This window comes from Panthera pardus, unplaced genomic scaffold (assembly GCF_024362965.1).
Source record: "Panthera pardus isolate Hobbes unplaced genomic scaffold, ASM2436296v1 HiC_scaffold_12, whole genome shotgun sequence".
In the NCBI taxonomy this organism is placed as follows: domain Eukaryota; kingdom Metazoa; phylum Chordata; class Mammalia; order Carnivora; family Felidae; genus Panthera; species Panthera pardus.
In genome coordinates, this window is record NW_026526677.1 from 56,586,059 (window position 1) to 56,605,329 (window position 19,271).

The 19,271-nt window shown below is 36.9% G+C and overlaps 1 protein-coding gene and 1 non-coding gene across 8 annotated transcripts in view; both read right to left on the reverse strand.

Annotated features, from left to right (window-relative positions):
* FCHSD2 (FCH and double SH3 domains 2) overlaps positions 1 to 19,271 on the reverse strand; it is a 300,305-nt gene that overhangs the window by 64,858 nt on the left and 216,176 nt on the right. For 6 of the 7 annotated variants that reach the window (XM_019449723.2, XM_053900073.1, XM_019449722.2 and 3 more), the window contains 2 exons: positions 10,104 to 10,199; positions 8,757 to 8,828 (listed from right to left, as the gene is read on the reverse strand). In XM_019449723.2, coding sequence (XP_019305268.1) covers positions 8,757 to 8,828; positions 10,104 to 10,199 — 168 coding nt within the window. The remainder of the gene's footprint in view (positions 1 to 8,756; positions 8,829 to 10,103; positions 10,200 to 19,271) is intronic. The other variant, XM_019449725.2, reaches the window with a different exon arrangement.
* On the reverse strand, positions 5,164 to 5,267 carry LOC128776383 (U6 spliceosomal RNA). Its single transcript, XR_008421446.1, has one exon. It is a non-coding gene; the product is annotated as a U6 spliceosomal RNA (small nuclear RNA).

The window sequence follows — 19,271 nt, forward strand, 5'->3', positions numbered from 1 at the left end:
TTATAACTTTTATTTTATGAAATTTATTTGTTCCTTAAAAAGTAGCCATTGAAATCTGAAGTACATTTATTCTTCAAATACATTTACATTGTATGTTTATTCCCCAAAGGGACCTGGCTGTGTCATCCTGACTAGCATATTTCACCTCCTCTCTAGGCCTTAGCTTTCTCACCTGAAAATCAAGACATCTAAAGATGAGATGAAATCTCAGATTCTTACTACTGCTGCAATTAAGTTTAATATAACAGACTGACTCGTGCCTTATCTGTAAGCAGTGGTAACACTGTGTTTCTCTGGGCAAGAGACTCAGAGAGGGGCACCTGGGTGGCTCAGTAAGTTAAGCGTCTGACTTCGGCTCAGGTCATGATCTCTCAGTTGGTTAGTTCAAGCCCCACGTCAGGCTCTGTGCTGACAGCTGGATCCTGGACGCTGATTCAGATTCTGTGTCTCCCCCTCTCATGCTCTGCCTCTCAATGATAAATAAATGTTAAAAAAAAAAAAAAAAAGAGAGAGAGAGACTCAGGGATTTGTTATCCTACTGCTACTGCTCTGAGCACCAAATGTCTTAGCATCATCTGAAAGCCTAGCCTAACCCAAGAGTAGAACGGCCTCTATAAAATTTTAAAAAATATTTGGGGCACCTGGGTGGCTCAGTCAGTTAAGCATCCAACTCTTGATTTTGGCTCAGGTCATACATAATCTCATGGTTCGTGAAATCCAGCCTGGTGCTGGACTGTGCTGGCAGTGCAGAGCCTGCTTGGGATTCTTTCTCTCTCTCCCTCTTTGCCCCTCCCTGCTTGGTGCTCATGCTCTCTCTCTCTCTCTCAAAATAAAAAAATTTTTAAAGATTTAAAAAACATTCTTAAAACATAATTGTAATTTTAAATTCATGACAGGACATAATTCTTAGGAGGCATTGGGGATGAGCAATATAAAAACTATTTGGGGCACCTTGGTGGCTCAGTCCATTAAACATCCAACTTTGGCTCAGGTCATGATTTCACATTTTGTGGGTTCAGGCCCTGCACTGGGCTCTGTGCTGACAGTTCAGAGCCTGGAGCCTGTTTCACATTCTGTGTGTCCCTCTCTCTCTCTGCCCCTTCCCTGCCTACACTTTGTCTCTCTCTCTCTCAAAAATAAACATAAAAAAATTTTTTTTTAAACTTTGATGGGAGGTGCAGGATGTCAAATTTCTGAGATGGTCAGGAACTGTAGATACTGCAAATATTAGATATCCATGACATAATGAGAAAAAAAGTTTAATTCATGTCTGTATAAGTCTATTTACATAGAGCTCTGTGTCCACATCGACATAAGTATGTTCCTGCAGAGAAATGTTTAGAAGGCTACTAACAAAATCCTATCAGTGGTTACCTTTGAATAGTGACAGTTCAGGTGAAAATTTCATATTTTATGCTTTTTTATAATTAGAAAACCACAAAGTTATGTTTTTTTTTTTTAATTTTTTTTTTTTTAACGTTTATTTATTTTTGAGACAGAGGGAGACAGAGTGTGAACAGGGGAGGGGCAAAGAGAGAGGGAGACACAGAATCTGAAACAGTCTCCAGGCTCTGAGCTGTCAGCACAGAGCCTGACGCGGGGCTCGAACTCACAGACCGTGAGATCATGACCTGAGCCGAAGTCGGACACTTAACCGACTGAGCCACCCAGGCGCCCCTTGGTTAATTTTTTAAAAGGGTACCATTTATTGAATATTTAAGCTCTCTGCTAACTGCTTTACATATATTATTTCATTAATTCTCAAAATAATCCTAATAGAGATTCTCAATTTATAGGTATTGAATTCTAGGTTTAGAAATGGTATGTGTCTTTCCTAAAGCCATTAAGTGGCAAATTTAGAGCTTATATTGAGATCTTTTTGAGTTCAGATTCCTTGGTATCTTATGACCTAATATGTCTTATGTCCCAATAATTGTTCTATTTAGTTAATGCTAATATTGATAAAATAGACAAAGGCAGTAATATTGAAAAAGGCATTCCTAAAATACAATTTTCCTTTGAATGAAACTTTGGGTAGGTATTTACTTATAGGTAAGACATCCTTTTTTTTTTTAAGTCTATTTATTTATTTTGAGATAGAGAGCACTAGAAGGGGAGGGGCAGAGAGAAAGGGAGAGAGAGAGAATCCCAAGCAGGCTCTGCACTGTCAGCACAGAGCCTGATGTGGGGCTTGGACTTACGAACTGTGAGATCATGACCTGAGTCAAAACCAAGAGTCTGAGGCTTAACTGACTGAGCCACCCAGATGCCCCTGATTTCATTTTTTTAAATTTTTTATTTATTTATTTTTTATTTAAAAAAAAAATTTTTTTTTTCAACGTTTTTTATTTATTTTTGGGACAGAGAGAGACAGAGCATGAACGGGGGAGGGGCAGAAAGAGAGAGGGAGACACAGAATCGGAAACAGGCTCCAGGTTCCGAGCCATCAGCCCAGAGCCTGACGCGGGGCTCGAACTCACAGACCGCGAGATTGTGACCTGGCTGAAGTCGGACGCTTAACCGACTGCGCCACCCAGGCGCCCCTCATTTTGTTTTTAGAAAAACAAAACCCAAACTGTTTCAAATGAGTTTAAGAAGGCCTTCAGAGACTAGCAATATTAAAAATTTTAAATTATTATTATTTTTTTAATATGAAATTTATTGTCAATTTGGTTTCCATACAACACCCAGTGCTCATCCCAACAGGTGCCCTCCTCAATGCCCATCACCCACTTTCCCCTCCCTCCCACCCCCCATCAACCCTCAGTTTATTCTCAGTTGTTAAGAGTCTCTTATGGTTTGGCTCCCTCCCTCTCTAACTTTTTTTTCCCTCCCCTCCCCTATGGTCTTCTGTTAAGTTTCTCAGGATCCACATATGAATGAAAACATATGGTATCTGTCTTTTTCTGTATGACTTATTTCACTTAGCATAACACTCTCCAGTTCCATCCACATTGCTACAAAAGGCCATATTTCATTCTTTCTCATTGCCACGTAGTATTCCATTGTGTATATAAACCACAACTTCTTATTTATCATTAAAAGTTTTTTTTTAATGTTTATTTATCTTTGAGAGAGACAGAGTGCAAGCTGGGGAGGGGCAGAGAGAGAGGGACACAGAATACAAAGCAGGTTCCAGGCTCTGAGCTGTCAGCACAGAGCCCAACACAGGGCTTGAACCACAAATCGTGTGATCGTGACCTGAGCCAAAGTTGGATGCTTAACTAACTGAGCCACCCAGGTGCCCCTGGCTTTCTTTTTCAACATTACTGTGGCTACTTGGGGTCTATTCTGGTTTCATACAAATTTTGAATTGTTTGTTCTAGCTCTGTGAAGAATGCTAGTGTTATTTTGATAGGGATTGCACTGAATGTGTAGATCGCTTTGGGTAGTATTGACATTTTAACAATATTTGTTCTTCTAATCCATGAGCATGGAATGTTTTTCCATTTCTTTGTGTCTTCTTCAATTTCTTTCATTAGCTTTCTAGAGGTTTTAGCAAACAGATCTTTTACCTCTTCAGTTAGGTTTATTCCTAGGTATTTTATGGTTTTTGGTGGAAGTGTAAATGGGTTTGATTCCTTGGTTTCTCTTTCTGCTGCTTCATTATTGTATAGAAATGCAACTGAGTTTTGTATGTTAAGTTCCCAATTTTTATATGATATAGTATTAAAATAGTCTTTTCAAATTTATAAAGTTATTAAATAACTTTAAAGATATTTCAGTTCACTTTAAGATTAACGTAGGGACACGGCAATGTTCAGAAAGTTATCAGAGCATATGCTCAGAAGGGCAAGTGATTAGGGACAGATAAGCTGATTTTCACACAAGAAACACTGTCATTATTTTTCAACTCTGTTACCAAAATATAACCATTCAAAAGAGAGATAAAGAGATGGTCATATGTGATGAATGAAAACCAAGAACACAGTAAAATACAAGCATTTCAGACCATTTTCAAAAAAAGATAATGTGGGGTGCCTGGGTGGCTCAGTCGGTTAAGCGTCCCACTTTGGCTCAGGTCATGATCTCGTGGTCTCTGAGTTTGAGCCCCGCACCGGGCTCTGTGCTGACAGCTCAGAGCCTGGAACCTGCTTCGGATTCTGTGTCTCCCTCTCTCTCTGCCCCTCCCCTGCTCATGCTCTGTCTCTCTCTGTTTCAAAAATAAATAAACGTTAAAAAAAAAATTAAAAAAAAAAGATAACGTTAGGGTTGATAAGCCAATGTCATGTGCCAGGAACAGTCTAGTTATTAACCCTCATTCAAGGGATTTGTACTACTTGTATTTTTTAGTTTATATTTATTGTGCTAAATATTTAATCCATTTTATTTTTTATGAAATTTAATAATATACTGTTATTTCAAGAAAGTTAATTTTCACTTCTTCTGAAAAGGGCTTTTGCAAGTAAAAAGCATCTGGATTTTTATAGGTTATTGTATTTCTAGTACTCTTGTTTATATAGGTTCACAATCCCCTAATTTAGAATTTCAAAATACTTGGAAAATCAGGTTTTACTTTTTAGTTAAGTTTGGAGTCACAGCTCATTTACGGCAAAATCTGACTTGAACTGAAGAGAGGTTATTTATAATTCTTATTTATTTTACTTAGTATGACTATTCAAATGTTTTACTGCAAAAATACTGTGCTTGATCAGGCAGTTCTTCCCCATACCTTGCTAGGGTGTTACACAATATACGATATACAGAAAATTCTTCTAAAACCTGAAATTTTTATTTTATTTTACTTTTATTTTATTTTTTAAAAGATTTTATTTTTGGGGCACCTGGGTGGCTCAGTCGGTTAAGCATCCAACTTCAGCTCAGATCATGATTTCACGGTTTGTGGGTTCGGGCCCCGCGTCAGGCTCTGTGCTGACAGCTCAGAACCTGGAGCCTGCTTCGGATTCTGTGTCTCCTTCTCTCTCTGTCCCTCCCCTGCTTACACATGCTCTCTCTCTCTCTCCCTCTCTCTCTCAAAAATAAACAAACATTAAAAAAAAAGATTTAATTTTTAAGTAATCTCTACACTCAACATAGGCTCAAACTCACAGCCCCCATATCAATAGTCATATGCTCTACCAACTGAGCCTGCCAGGCACCCCTAAAAATCCTAAAAATGGTACCTATGTTATTGATTGATTGATTGAAAATATTTTGTTTTTAAAAAATACGGAATGCTTCATGAATTTGTGTGTCATCCTTGAGCAGGGGCCATGCTAAACTTCTCTGTATTGTCCCAATTTTTGTATACGTACTGCTGAAAGCACCGAAAAATTCTGATTTTTGAAACACACCTGACCTGAAGACTTTTGATGAGAGACTGTGGCCCTCTAAGCCACATATTCTAAATATATAGCACAACTTGGAAAGAAGTGGAGCAGACTACACTTGGATGGCAGCTCTTGTGCTTAGAAGAGATGCAGGAACTCATCTGGATAGCTGGGTTGAGCGTGTACAGTCTCTTAGGGAAGCACACTAGAGGTATTAGAATACCAAAAGTAATTCTAAGAGACAATCATGCCCTTCAGTAATGACATGAAAGCAAAATGAAAAACAATAAAAATGCTTGTATCTGACATTCTAAACAGATCTAGAGGCATGACTGGTTGGAAAAGCCATATAAGAATATGTCTTTATTTTTGTGGCTCTCACAGAGACTTTGCTTTAAGAGCTATAATCTCAGGCTAGATAAAAAAATGAACGTTCCAGTCTCCTTAGTGTCGGTACCAAGGCATCTATGGAAAGCTCTGGTTACATGTGGATGGTTAGAGAAAGCACCAAACCAGAGAAAGCACCAAGACTCATTATATAGGTGGTAGGTTTTCGACAAAGAGCAAGTAAGTCCTTTTTGAAGAACACAGGACAGCCTCCTCTGAACAGCTGACTGCCAGCACTGCTGTTTCTGGAGAGCAACACTCAGGTCTATAATCGGAGCCTTTCATTTTTGGATACTGTGGTCAGTATACGGGTAGGAGGATGGTACCTATTTACCCACGAGTAGGATTTTCCACAAATTCTCTATCACAGTGCTATCATGTTCAGGTGTCAATGCTATAGCACTGCATATGCAATGTAAGATTTCCAATAGCAGATAAAGCCACTCATTAACAATGAGAATTTTCAGGTAATTTCCCTGTAGGGTATACTGATCCCATATAATCTTGTATAGACAAGGATAATTTTTGGTAAATATTTATTTTTTCTTGGTTTATTGAGAAATAATTGACATACATCACTGTATAAGTTTAAGGTATACAGCATGTTGGTTTGATTTATATATATTGCACGTATTTTTAATAGATGCATAAAATGCCACACTTAAGTGAAAATTTAATGTGCAAAAGTCCTAAATTACAGCAAGTAGCTATTTTACTTACTATAACTTTTATTTACTTATTTTTTATTTATTTTTGAGAGGGTACAAGTGGGGATGAGTGGGAGGGGGACAGAGGATCTGAAGCAGGCTTTGAGCTGATAAGTTGAAAGCAGCAAGCCCAATACAGGGCTTGAACTCACAAACAATGAGATCCCGACTTGAGTCAAAGTCGGATACTCAGCTGACTGAGCCACCCAGGTGCCCCTTACTATAACTTTTAATTTTTAGACAGTAGAATTAAATATCACAAGTAGTGGCTAAAGTAACAGGAAAAGATCATATATCAGGAATTTGTCAGCTTTTTTTTTTTTTTATTTGTGACACTGTGATAAAAATGTCAGTTTGTGATATCTGTGAAGATCTTATTATTTGCAGTTCAGGAAAGGGTATTCTCATCCTCACCAGAAAATTTGGGAGAAAAGTTTCCTTAGGTTTTTTCTGTCTTTATATGTAGACATGTGTGTTTCCTGTATTATACCATCCCATCCCAGGCTGAAATAGGATAGGAGGTCCTTTTCATAGGATGTGAGGAAATGTCCTTAAAGGCACACATCACTAGTTCTGGTAATGGAAGGGACATTGAGATGTATGTAGGGCAGACGTACTGAAAAGTACCAGTTATGTTTTTATGATAAGAGTAAGAATGGACACTAATTGTTTGCTACTGGCTGTTGTTTATTCCACACAGATTGCCTTTTAAGTTCATAAACTGTTAACAGAGAGGTTGATGAGATCTACATTGTGGAATAAAAAGGGAGAGCAGAAGTCCCAAGGGACAATCAATATGGGACTTAAGAGCAGAGGGGCCAGGATTACAAAAGTGTTATAAGATTTCATTATCTTTATAATGTCTTCCATATTTGATATTTTGATATTTCCTATAGCAATTAGGGGCAAAACCTAAAAAAGTGAAATATGATTGTCTTGTAGAAAGATAGGGGAAAAGACAGTCAACATTTATTCTGTACCACCTATATGCTAGGCATATAGAGTCAAATGCTTAAAGAAGCTCATTTAATTTTCAAACCAAGTAAAGGTTTTAACATTTTATATCTGACAAAGCTGAATCAGAGAGGTGAAATATATATAAACACATAAATAAAGTAAGCACAGCTAGCAAATGGCATAGCCAGGATTTGACTCCAAAGCCCATGATTTCTCATTGTACGACACCTGTATGAATCTCTAACACAAGCATGACCCATTTGACAGCTGAATGACTCTCCAAAATTGAGATCTTAATATATGTACTTGTCAATTCTCCCTCATAGAACATCCTATTTTGGGGAAGGAGGAAGGAAAATTTTAGGGTACATCTCATATCCTTCTTGGAATAATCTTGCATTAAAAACTTTCAGCAAAAAAAGGTGAAAATTACTCTTTCCAGAAAGGATTTTTGACTTACTGGTATCATCTGAAAAATGATATTTGAGGATATAAAGACAGGACACTTTGGAAATCAGTAACTCTATATGGAAATAAAGACAAGGAATTCTTTCAGTGTTAAACATGAGATAGCAATTATGTTACATGAAATAAAACTTGCCACTCATAACCATTGTGTCTTTATAAAACCATTTTGCTCAGTTTTTTTTTTTTTTGGTATACCATTTTAAGGCGTAAGTCAAAATAATCATATATTGGGGCGCCTGGGTGGCTCAGTCAGTTAAGCGTCCGACTTTGGCTCAGTCTGTGAGTTCGAGCCCCGCGTTGGGCTCTGTGCTGACAGCTCGGAGCCTGGAGCCTGTCTCAGATTCTGTGTCTCCCTCTCTCTCTGACCCTCCCCGCTTCATGCTCTGTCTCTCTCTGTCTCAAAAATAAATAAATTTAAAAAAAAAATTTAAAAAAATCATATATTAAAATATAACAAGAAATTTCAATTCAACAGCAAGTAAAAGATAAACCAAAAAAAAGGCGGGGGGGGGGTACAATCATTTCACGTCTTAATTAACTTTGACAGTAATATGTGACTCTGTTTTCATTTGGACAGTTTGGACTTTTGCAGGAAAAATACTGCAATTTGAACTGGGTCATATTAAAAAAGACTTCAGTTTTCTCCTTGATAAAGGCAAGATTAGCTCTACAATCCTTTCCAGCACATCTGTTGAGGAAAACTAAGGTGCTTCAGACAAGATGAAAAATGAGAAGTTCAATCTTTTCACTATAAATAGGAAAGGAAAACCTTAATTTATATTAAGGAAAATGGAAAGCCCCAGTTTATGCATTCAGTGGCCTCTTACACACACACACACACATACACACACACACACACACACACACACATACACGTTCTTTAATCCCAATACCAGTCCCACCCTTCATTAACATGCAAACCCACACATCCCATCTCCCCCACCCTTGACCCACACCCCCCATATACCTCAGCTATGGTCATTCTCAGAGCACTGACAGGGGAGAGCTCAATATCCACCAGCTGGGCAGCTTTTAAACTCTGCCCAGTAAAGATTGCACAAGGACAGAAAACAGCATAGTTAGAATCTTCAGGTTAACAGGGACACACAGCTAAGAACATTTAGCACACTGTCTAGAAACAAAGGAGGATTTAAGTTGTAGTTGAGCCTTGGACAAGTAAGACGAGAGTCTACAGTTATTCTGAGTTTTTGAGGAAAATGGGCAAAGGTAAAATAATTTAGTATTAGTCACAATTTTAAGTCAAGCTTGGTGAACCTGTCCATACCCAATATCTTCTATTGCCCAGCTTTATTCCTTTCAGCTAAAGAAGTCAAATTATAGGACAACATCACTGGGTGATTAAGCAAAAGCAGATTGATAAAAAGGGCACTAATATAAAGGGCAAGAGTTACAATCTAGAGAAAAATGCTGATTTCCTACATTTCTTTACATAGCCACTAACAGCGCTCCTTAAAATGTAAGAAAAGTAATGAAGATATCTCCAGCAAAGATTTCTATTAAACTGATAGCATGAAATTCTGAGATCATAAATTCCCCTGGTTCTGATTCTAGGTTTACTAAGAGACCTTATGAATAAAATTTGACTTCCCTCTTGGCCTGCCTACATGGAATTAATGTGCTAGATACGCCAACATGTGCTTTTTCAACTTGTAGAAGTTGATTGCCTTTCTTTATGTTATCAAATTAGCATTTTGGTTCTATTTTTTTTTTTTAATTTAAATAATGGCAAACATTTTTCATTAGCTCAAGGATAAAATGTATGTTCAATGTCTGCTTTTTCAAAATTGCCAATTTGGCATTTATGTTAATGCTCTGACATTCTAAGAAATCTGAAAGGAATTATAAAGGGCCTGTAATTTTTTTAAAAGCCAAACAAAATATTTGCAGGCACATATTCACTCCTCTGTTTATTGATTCTATTCTGGTTAAAATTTAACCACTGGTTTCTTTGGAAGTATGCACATGTGAAGAATTTCATGGATAGAAAGTATGATTTATATTTAAATTGAAAAAAAAATTTTTTATTGAGGACTTTTTCTTCTTCCCTCAGTTCAGTTTGCAGGTTTCCAGTACCGTGTCTTATAATTTAACCTTGTTTAAGTTGCTGGCATAAAGATACTGGGTTTTAGTCACATTTTAGAAAGAAGAAATGTCAGTTTCTCTGCATACTCACAGTTTTGTTATAAAATTAAGGAGACACACACTCAGCTTTTTCTGTCTAGTCCGAGGATAACAGTCATTTGAGCACAAACATTGCTTAAACAAATGGAATGAAAATCTGGAATTCCCTTACAGTATCGCTGTCGCAGGGTTGGAACTGGAAGGGCTGGGGTTTGTGAAATACAGCATTCTCTTGTAAAAACAGCTGAAGATTATAGTCCCGTACGACCTAAAGAGAAAATAAAGTATCTTTAACTCTTTAATAAGGTTAAGATATCCAGTAATTGCATTTTAAAGTTTAAGACTTATTCTGCTGCTTTCCAAAAATGAGAAATCATCCAACACTATGTGACCAAAAGAAAATGATAATTATCCATTTTTTTTTCATTTTAGATAAGAGTTGTTACTTGTATGTCCTATTTTCTCAATAGTCTAAATACGGAAAGTACTAGTTTAGAAACTAGCCCAGATTTTGGGACTAAATAATATGCAATATTTTAAGACAGCAAAAAGATAGTAATTATACAAAAGGCTGTTCTTTTTAATGGGGGCAGCGGAATGAAAATAGGAAACCACATTAGTCTCTTAGGTCTCTCCCAGTTATAAAATTTTGTAGACTTCTTAAAGTCTGCTATATGGAGATTGTCGCCCACTAGGAAACTGCTAGATAACAAACACTCTACATGGCACAAAATCGCATTCAAAAAAAATTTTTTTTGAGCAGGCTCCATGCCCAAAGTGGGGCTTGAATTCACGACCCTGAGATCAAGAGTTGCATGCTCTACTGACTGAGCCAGCCAGAAACCCTACCAAATATTATATTTATAGTATTTCTTGCCACCTTTTCTAGGTGGTTATTATTTTTTTTAAGATTTTAAAAAATCTTTAAGTAATCTCTGTACACCCAAGACGGGGCTTGAACTTACAATCCCCAAATCAAAAGTTATATGCTCCACTGACTGAGTCAGCCAGGTGCCCCTAGGAGGTTACATTCTAACTACCGTCTTATTGCATACCAAGAAGACAGACTAAAAGGAATTCATATAGAAGGGGAATTCTGATACACAGAATGCAGCAAAACAGTACAGAAAGCCATCTGAAAAGACTTCATTGCATTATATACCCTGGGAATGAATGGAAATCAGCAACATTTGATTGTGCAGAAACCTATTTTCCATTTTGCTACAGTGCTTACTTACCCTTTACTTATCTTTCATTAGCACTTCTGTCAGAGGATGGGCAGAAAATGAAAAATTTAAAGAAGCTCTGTAGCTATATCTTAGTAGTCCTCAGAAAAGGGTTTACTGAGAATATGGAGAAAGTAGGGGGTTATATTTTACATTTTATTTACCAGCACAAATCCAGTTCCCTATTGCTCATTCAGCAATTTATTGAGAGAGCTTACCAAACCCAATGTTTAATGCAGTGATGAGGGGAGAATATAGATGAATAAAGATGAATACACAAGGTTAATATCTTCAAGGAATTTATAATCTGGAAAGTGGGAGACCCAGACAATACACAGTTAAGTACACTGTGGAAGTATGTAGAGGGTACTTAGAGAACACAAAAGAGGATGATATTTAATCCAGACTGACGGGGTGAAATGGGGTGGGCAGAGTTTGGGAAAATTTTGTCAGGCAAGGCTGGCTGAATAAACATCTTCTCAAAGGGAAATGTGTTTTTTTTTCTTTTCCTGGATTCCAGTTTTAAGCTGTGAAAGCTCTTGACACAGCCCTAAGAGCCTCACTAATCATCATGCAAAAAAAGTTAAGAGGATCATCCTTCTAGTTACAACCTTTTTTATATTTTTAACTTTATTATAATGTATGTAAAACCAGAGACAACGGTATAATGTATCCCCACGTAACCATCATCCAACTTCCAAAAATGGCCCCTCCTGCCCAATCTTGTTTCATTAATAGATCCAACTATCTCTTCCACCCCCAACTATACTGAAGCAAGTCTCAAACATATCCCTTAATCCATAATATTTCAATAGGATATCTAAAACACAAGGACTCTTTTATTTTTTTTTAATTTTTTTTTTAACGTTTATTTATTTTTGGGACAGAGAGAGACAGAGCATGAACGGGGGAGGGGCAGAGAGAGAGGGAGACACAGAATCGGAAGCAGGCTCCAGGCTCTGAGCCATCAGCCCAGAGCCCGACGCAGGGCCGAACTCACGAACCGTGAGATCGTGACCTGAGCCGAAGTCGGACGCTCAACCGACTGAGCCACCCAGGCGCCCCCAAGGACTCTTTTAAAAAACATACCCATCCAGGGGCGCCTGGGTGGCTCAGTTGGTTATGCATCTGACTCCTGGTTTTGGCTCAGCTCATGATCTCTCAGTTTGTGAGTTTGAGCCCTGCATCAGGCTCTGAGCTGATAGTGTGGAGCCTGCTTAGGATTCGCTCTCTTTCTCTCTCTTTCTCTGCCTCTCCCCCTCTTGTGCTGTCTCTGTCTCTCTCTAAATAAATAAACTTAAAAAAAAACCCATGCTCATAAATTCTTATCTTTCAGTACTCACTCTAAATGTCAATGGACTAAATGCTCCAATCAAAAGACACAGGATAACAGAATGGATAGGAAAACAAGATCTATCTATATGCTGTTTACAAGAGACCCACTTTAGACCTAAGGACACCTTCAGATTGAAAGTAAGGGAATGGAGAACCATCTATCATGCTAATGGTCAACAAAAGAAAGCCAGAGTAGCCATACTTATATCAGACAATCCAGACTTTAAAATAAAGACTGTAACAAGAGATGAAGAAGGGCATTATATCATAATTAAGGAAGGAGTCTATCCACCAAGAAGATCATCTAAGAACTGTAAGCATTTAGGCTCCAAATTTGGAGGTACCCAAATATATAAATCAATTAATCACAATATAAAGAAATTCATTGATAAGAATACCATAATAATAGGGGACTTCAACACCCCACTTACAGCAATAGATAGATCATCTAAATAGACAATGAACAAGGTTCTGAATGACACACTGGACCAGATAGACTTAACAGATATATTCAGAACATTTCATCCTAAAGCAGAATACACATTCTTCTCCAGTGCACATGGAACATTTTCCAGAATAGATCACATACTGGGGTACAAAAAGATCAATATCATACTGTGCATATTTTCAGACCACAATGCTATGAAACTTGCAATCAACCACAAGAAAAAATGTGGAAAGATAACAAATACTTGGAGACTAAAGACCATCATACTATAGAATGAATGGGCTAACCAAGAAGTTAAAGAGGAGATTAAAAAGGACATGGAAGCCAATGAAAATAATAACACCACAGCTCAAAACCTCCAGGAGACAGCAAAGGCGGTTATAAGAGGAAAGTATATAGCAATCCAGGCCTTCCTAAAGAAGGAAGAAAGATCTCATATATACAACCTAATCTTACACCTTACAGATATGGAAAAAGAACAGCAAATAAAACCCAAAACCAGCAGAAGACAGGAAATAATAAAGACTAGAGCAGAAATCAGTGCTATCGAAACTAAAAAAACAGTAGAACAGATCAATGAAGCCAGAAGCTGGTTCTTTGCACGAATTAACAAAATTAATAAGCCCCTAGCCAGTTTGATCAAATAGAAAAAGGAAAGGACCCAAATAAATAAAATCAATAATGAAAGAGGGGAGATCACAACCAACATAGCAGAAATATAAACAATAATAAGGGAATATTATGAGCAATTATGTGCCAATAATATGGGCAATCTGGAAGAAATGGACAAATTCCTAGAAACATATACACTACCAAAACTGAAACAGGAAGAAATAGAAAATTTGAACAGACCCTTAACCAGTAAAGAAATCGAATTATTAATTAAAAATCTCCCAAAAAACAAGAGTCCAGGACCAGATAGATGGCTTTCCAATAGAGTTCTACCAAACATTTAAAGAAGAGTTAACACCTATTCTCTTGAAGCTGTTCCAAAAAATAGAAATGGAAGGAAAACTTCCAAACTCTTTCTATGAAGCCAGCGTTACTTTGATTCCAAAACCAGACAAAGACTCCACTAAAAAGGAGAACTATAGACCAATTTTTCTGATGAACATGGATGCAAAAATCCTCAAGATACTAGCCAACTGGATCCAACAATACATTAAAAAAATTATTCACCATGACCAAGTGGGATTTACACCTGGGATGCAGGGCTGGTTCAATATCTGCAAAACAATCAACATGATTCATCACATCCATAAAAGAAAGGACAAAAACCACATGATCCTCTCAATAGATGCAGAGAAAGCATCTGACAAAAGACAGCATCCTTTCTTGATACAAACCCTCAAGAAAGTAGAGATAGAAGGAGCATACCTTGAGATCATAAAAGCCATATATGAAAGACCCAATGCTAATATCATCTTCAATGGGGAAAAACTGAGAGCTTTCCCCCTAAGGTCAGGAACAAGCCAGGGATGTCCACTCTTGTCACTGTTACTCAACATAGTATTGGAAATCATAGCATCAGCAATCAGACAACACAAAGAAATAAAAGGCATCCAAATCAGCCAGGAGGAGGTCAAACTTTCATTCTTCTCAGATGACATGATACTCTATATGGAAAACCCAAAAGATTCCACCAAAAAACTGCTAGAACTGATCCATGAATTCAGCAAAGTCGCAGGATATAAAATCAATGCACAGAAATCGGGTGCATTCCTATACACCAATAATCAAGCAACAGAAAGAGAAATCAAGGAATTGATCCCATTTACAACTGCACCAAAACCCATAAAATACATAGGAATAAATCTAAGAGGTGAAAAATCTACACATTGATAACTATAGGAAGCTTATGAAAGAAATTGAAGAATACGCCAAAAAATGGAAAAAATATTCCATGTTCCTGGATAGGAAGAACAAATATTGTTAAAATGTCCATACTACTCAAAGCAATCTACACGCTCAATACAATCCCCAATAAAATAATACCAGCATTCCTCACAGAGCTAGAACAAACAATCCAAACATTTGTATGGAATGAGAAAAGACCCCGAATAGCCACAGAAATCTTGAGAAAGAAAACCAAAGATGGAGGCATCACAATCCCAGACTTCAAGCTGTTTTACAAAGCTGTAATCATCAAGACAATGTGGTACTGGCACAAAAACAGACACTCAGATCAATGGAACAAAGTAGAGAACCCAAAAATGGACCCACAAATATTTGGCCAACTAATCTTTGACAAAGCAGGAAAGAATATCCAATGGAATAAAGACAGTCTCTTCAGCAAGTGGTGCTGGAAAAACTGGACAGCAACATGCATAAAAATGAACCTGGACCATTTTCTTATACCATACACAAAAAGAAACTCAAAATGGATGAAGGACCTAAATGTAAGACAGGAAGCCATCAAAATCCTTGGGGAGAAAGCAGGCAAAAACCTCTTTGACCTTGGCCACAGCAACTTCTTACTCAACACATCTCCAGAGGCAAGGGAAACAAAAGCAAAAATGAATTATTGGGACCTCATCAAAATAAAAAGCTTCTGCACAGTGAAGGAAACAATCAGCAAAACTAAAAAGCAACTGATAGAATGGGAAAAGATATTTGCAAATGACATATCAGATAAAAGGTTAGTATCCAAAATCTATAAAGAACTTCTCAAACTCAACACTCAAAAAACAAATAATCCAGTGAAGAAATGGGCAAAAGACATGAATAGACACTTCTCCAAAAAAGACGTCCAGATGACCAGTGGGAATGCAAACTGGTGCAGCCACTCTGGAAAACAGTATGGAGGTTCCTCAAAAAATTAAAAATAGAACTACCCTATGACCCAGCAATTGCACACTAGGTATTTATCCAAGGGATACAGGTGTGTTGTTTCGAAGGGGAACATGCACCCCAATGTTGATAACAGCACTATCAACAATAGCCAAAGTATGGAAAGAACACAAATGTTCATCGATGGACGAACAGATAAAGAAGATGTGGTATACATATACAATGGAGTATTAGCCGGCAATCAAAAAAAATGAAAGCTTGCCGTTTGCAACTACGTGGATGGAGCTAGAGGGTATTATGCTAAGTGAAATTAGTCAGTTAGAGAAAAACAAACATCATATGACTTCACTCATATGAGGACTTTAAGAGACAAAACAGATGAACATAAGGGAAGGGAAGCAAAACTAATATAAAAACAGGGAGGGGGACAAAACGTAGGAGACCCTTAAATACAGAGAACTGAGATTTGATGGGGGATGGGGGAGAGAAGAAAATGGGTGATGGGCATTGAGGAGGGCACTTGCTGGGATGAGAACTGGGTGTTGTATCTAAGCCAATTTGACAATAAATTATCATAAAAAATAATTTCTCCCATCCTATGGGTTATCTTTTCTATATTCTTCTTTTTTAAATCTTTTTTTTTTTTTAATGTTTATTTATTTTTGAGAGAGAGGGAGAACACAAGCAAGGGAAGGTCAGAGAAAGACGGAGGGAGACACAGAATCTGAAGCAGGATCCAGGCTCTGAGCTGTCAACCCAGAGCCTGATGTGGGGCTTGAACCCACGAACCATGAGATCATGACCTCTGCTGAAGTTGGACACTTAACCGACTGAGGTACCCAGGCACCCCTGTCTTTTCTATATTCTTGAGAATGTTCTTCAATGCACAAAAGCTTTTAATTTGAGTAAGCCAAATTATCTGTTTTTTCTTTGGTTGCTTCTGCTTTAATGGCAAAGCTAAGAACACGGTGCCAAACCCAAGGTCATAAAGATTTACCTCTACATTTTCTTCTATAGTTTTAGGTCACTGATCCATTTTGAGTTAATTTTTGTATATGGAGTGAGGCAGGGGTTCAACTTCATTCTCTTGCATGTGGTTATCTTGTCTCAGCACAAGTCTTTTGTTGAAAAAAGTAGTCTTTCTTTACTAAATGGCCTTGGCAACCTTGTTGAAAATCAATTGGCCATAGATGTTTGGGCTTATTTCTGGATTCTCAATTCTATTTCATTGGTCTATATATGTCTGTCTTTATGCTAGTACCACACTATTTTGATTAATCTTGAATTAACTTTTGAAATTGGGAAGTGTGAGTCCTTCAGCTTTGTTTTTTCTTTTCAATGCTGTTTTTGGGTATTCAGGGCCCCTTGGAAGTTCCATATGAATTTGAGGACAGGCTTTCCCATTTCTGCAAAAAAAGGTCATTGGAATTTTTATAGGGATTGATTGAATCTATAGATTGCTTTGGGGAATATGAACTCTTTCAATCCATAAATATGATTTCCATTTATTTAGGTCCTCTTCAATTATTTTCAGCAATGTTTTATAGTTTCTCAATGTACAAGTCTTTGAATCCTTTATTTAAATTTATTCTTGGTATTTTATTCTTTAGATATTATTATAGCTGGAATTGTCTTAATTTTCTTTTGGTGTATTCATTGATGGAGCACAGAAACATAGCTGATTTTTGTGTTTTGATCTCGTACCTGTAATTTCACTGAATTGATTTATTAGCTCTAGTACTTTTTTCATGGTCTCTATAGTATTTTCTATATATAATTACGTCATCTGCAAAAACTGATAATTTCATTCTTCCCTTTCAATATGGATGCCTTCTACTTCTTTTTTCCTTGACTAATTGATCTGACTAGGACTTCCAGTACAGTAGGGAAAATGGGCATCTTTGTCTTGTTCCTGATCTCTAGAAGGAAAGCTTTCAGATTTTCACCATTAAGCACGATGTTAACTGTAGGTTTTTCATAAATGCCTTTTATCTGTTAAGGAAGTTCCCTTCTATTTCTAATTTGTGTTTTTATCATAAAACAGTGTTTAATTTTGTCAAATGCTTTTTCTGTGTCTTTTCTTTTCCCTGTTTCTTTTGAGATGATAATAGTTTACAAACTATAAAAGCCAGAACTACCTTTGGAGTTACTATCCTAGACAAAATATTTATGACAACATCTGCTTCAGTTACATATACAAAGCATTTCATAAAATATTAAGGAGCAAGCTTCATAAATAATTAAACTTAAACAAAAGCTCCTAGGGCCAGGTGTTTCTCTTCAGAGGATGAAAGATACAGAGAACACGATAATAGCTACAGTGTGTCAGTATGGATTACCCCCCCCAAGTATCTTTGAGAATATATACAGTTACAATTTAGATGGGGGCGGGAGAATAAACTCCTCCCTAAAAAGACAAAGTAATAATGGTGTAGAATAAAAACCTGAAGATTTTCAAACTTCTCTCTGGGTTATCAGATCACTGTGCTGGGTTCAGCAGTGTAACAAGAATAGCATAACAAGCTCTTTGTAACAGAAAAGCACATGGCATAAAACTTAAAGGTATGAGCTCTTCTAGTTTTTGGAACAAAGGGCTCAACTCCTAGTTATATCATTCTTACTTTCAATATAAACAGAAGAGGATATCATTTATCCTCATCCCTGGGGAGCAAGATATTCATATGAGTGAATGCAGAGAAAAATGAAAGCTTATCTCGTTATGTCCAAACCAGTTTATATATTTTTAATTCATTTTCTATGGAAATAATACAAGCTAAAGAGATAATATAGTATAGTAGTAGAGCATGGAAAATGTGATGTGTGAGTATGTAACCTCGGGCAGCCATATAAACTTCCTGAGTCTGTTTTCTTCTATATAACGGGCATGATAATATCAACCTCAGAGGATGTGCTTAAAACTCCTAGAAAATTAAGTGTTGTGTAAAATATTAGTTATTCTTTAAGACTAAATTTACCTGTTTTATAAACTAAAAGTAGTGTATCCAACATAACTTATTTTCAGAAAAAGAAATTTTTTTCCAATATATGAAATTTATTGTCAAATTGGTTTCCATACAACACCCAGTGCTCATCCCAAAAGGTGCCCTCCTCAATACCCATCACCCACCCTCTCCTCCCTCCCACCCCCCATCAACCCTCAGTTTGTTCTCAGTCAGAAAAAGATATTTTAAACAATTCTGTCAGAGGACAATCTCTCTGATAAAAATAAATGTAATAAAATATAATTTCTAATAAAATTAGAAATGAAAAATGTAACCCCACTACAATACTCCCACTGAATGAAAATTGGAAAAACTCATCTCTAAACAGTTCATGGGTTAACAAGGGGGACAATGTAGAAACAACAAAAAGCCCCTACATATAAAATGCAGTTAAAGTAGAAAAAGAAATTTTTAGCCTTAAGTGGATTTACTTGCAAGAAAGACTAAAACAAAGGACCTACTAGAAAAAGAAGCCTGAAAAAGAATAAGCACATAAACTGTAATAAAGTAGAAAGAAATAATAAATATAAAGGCAGGTA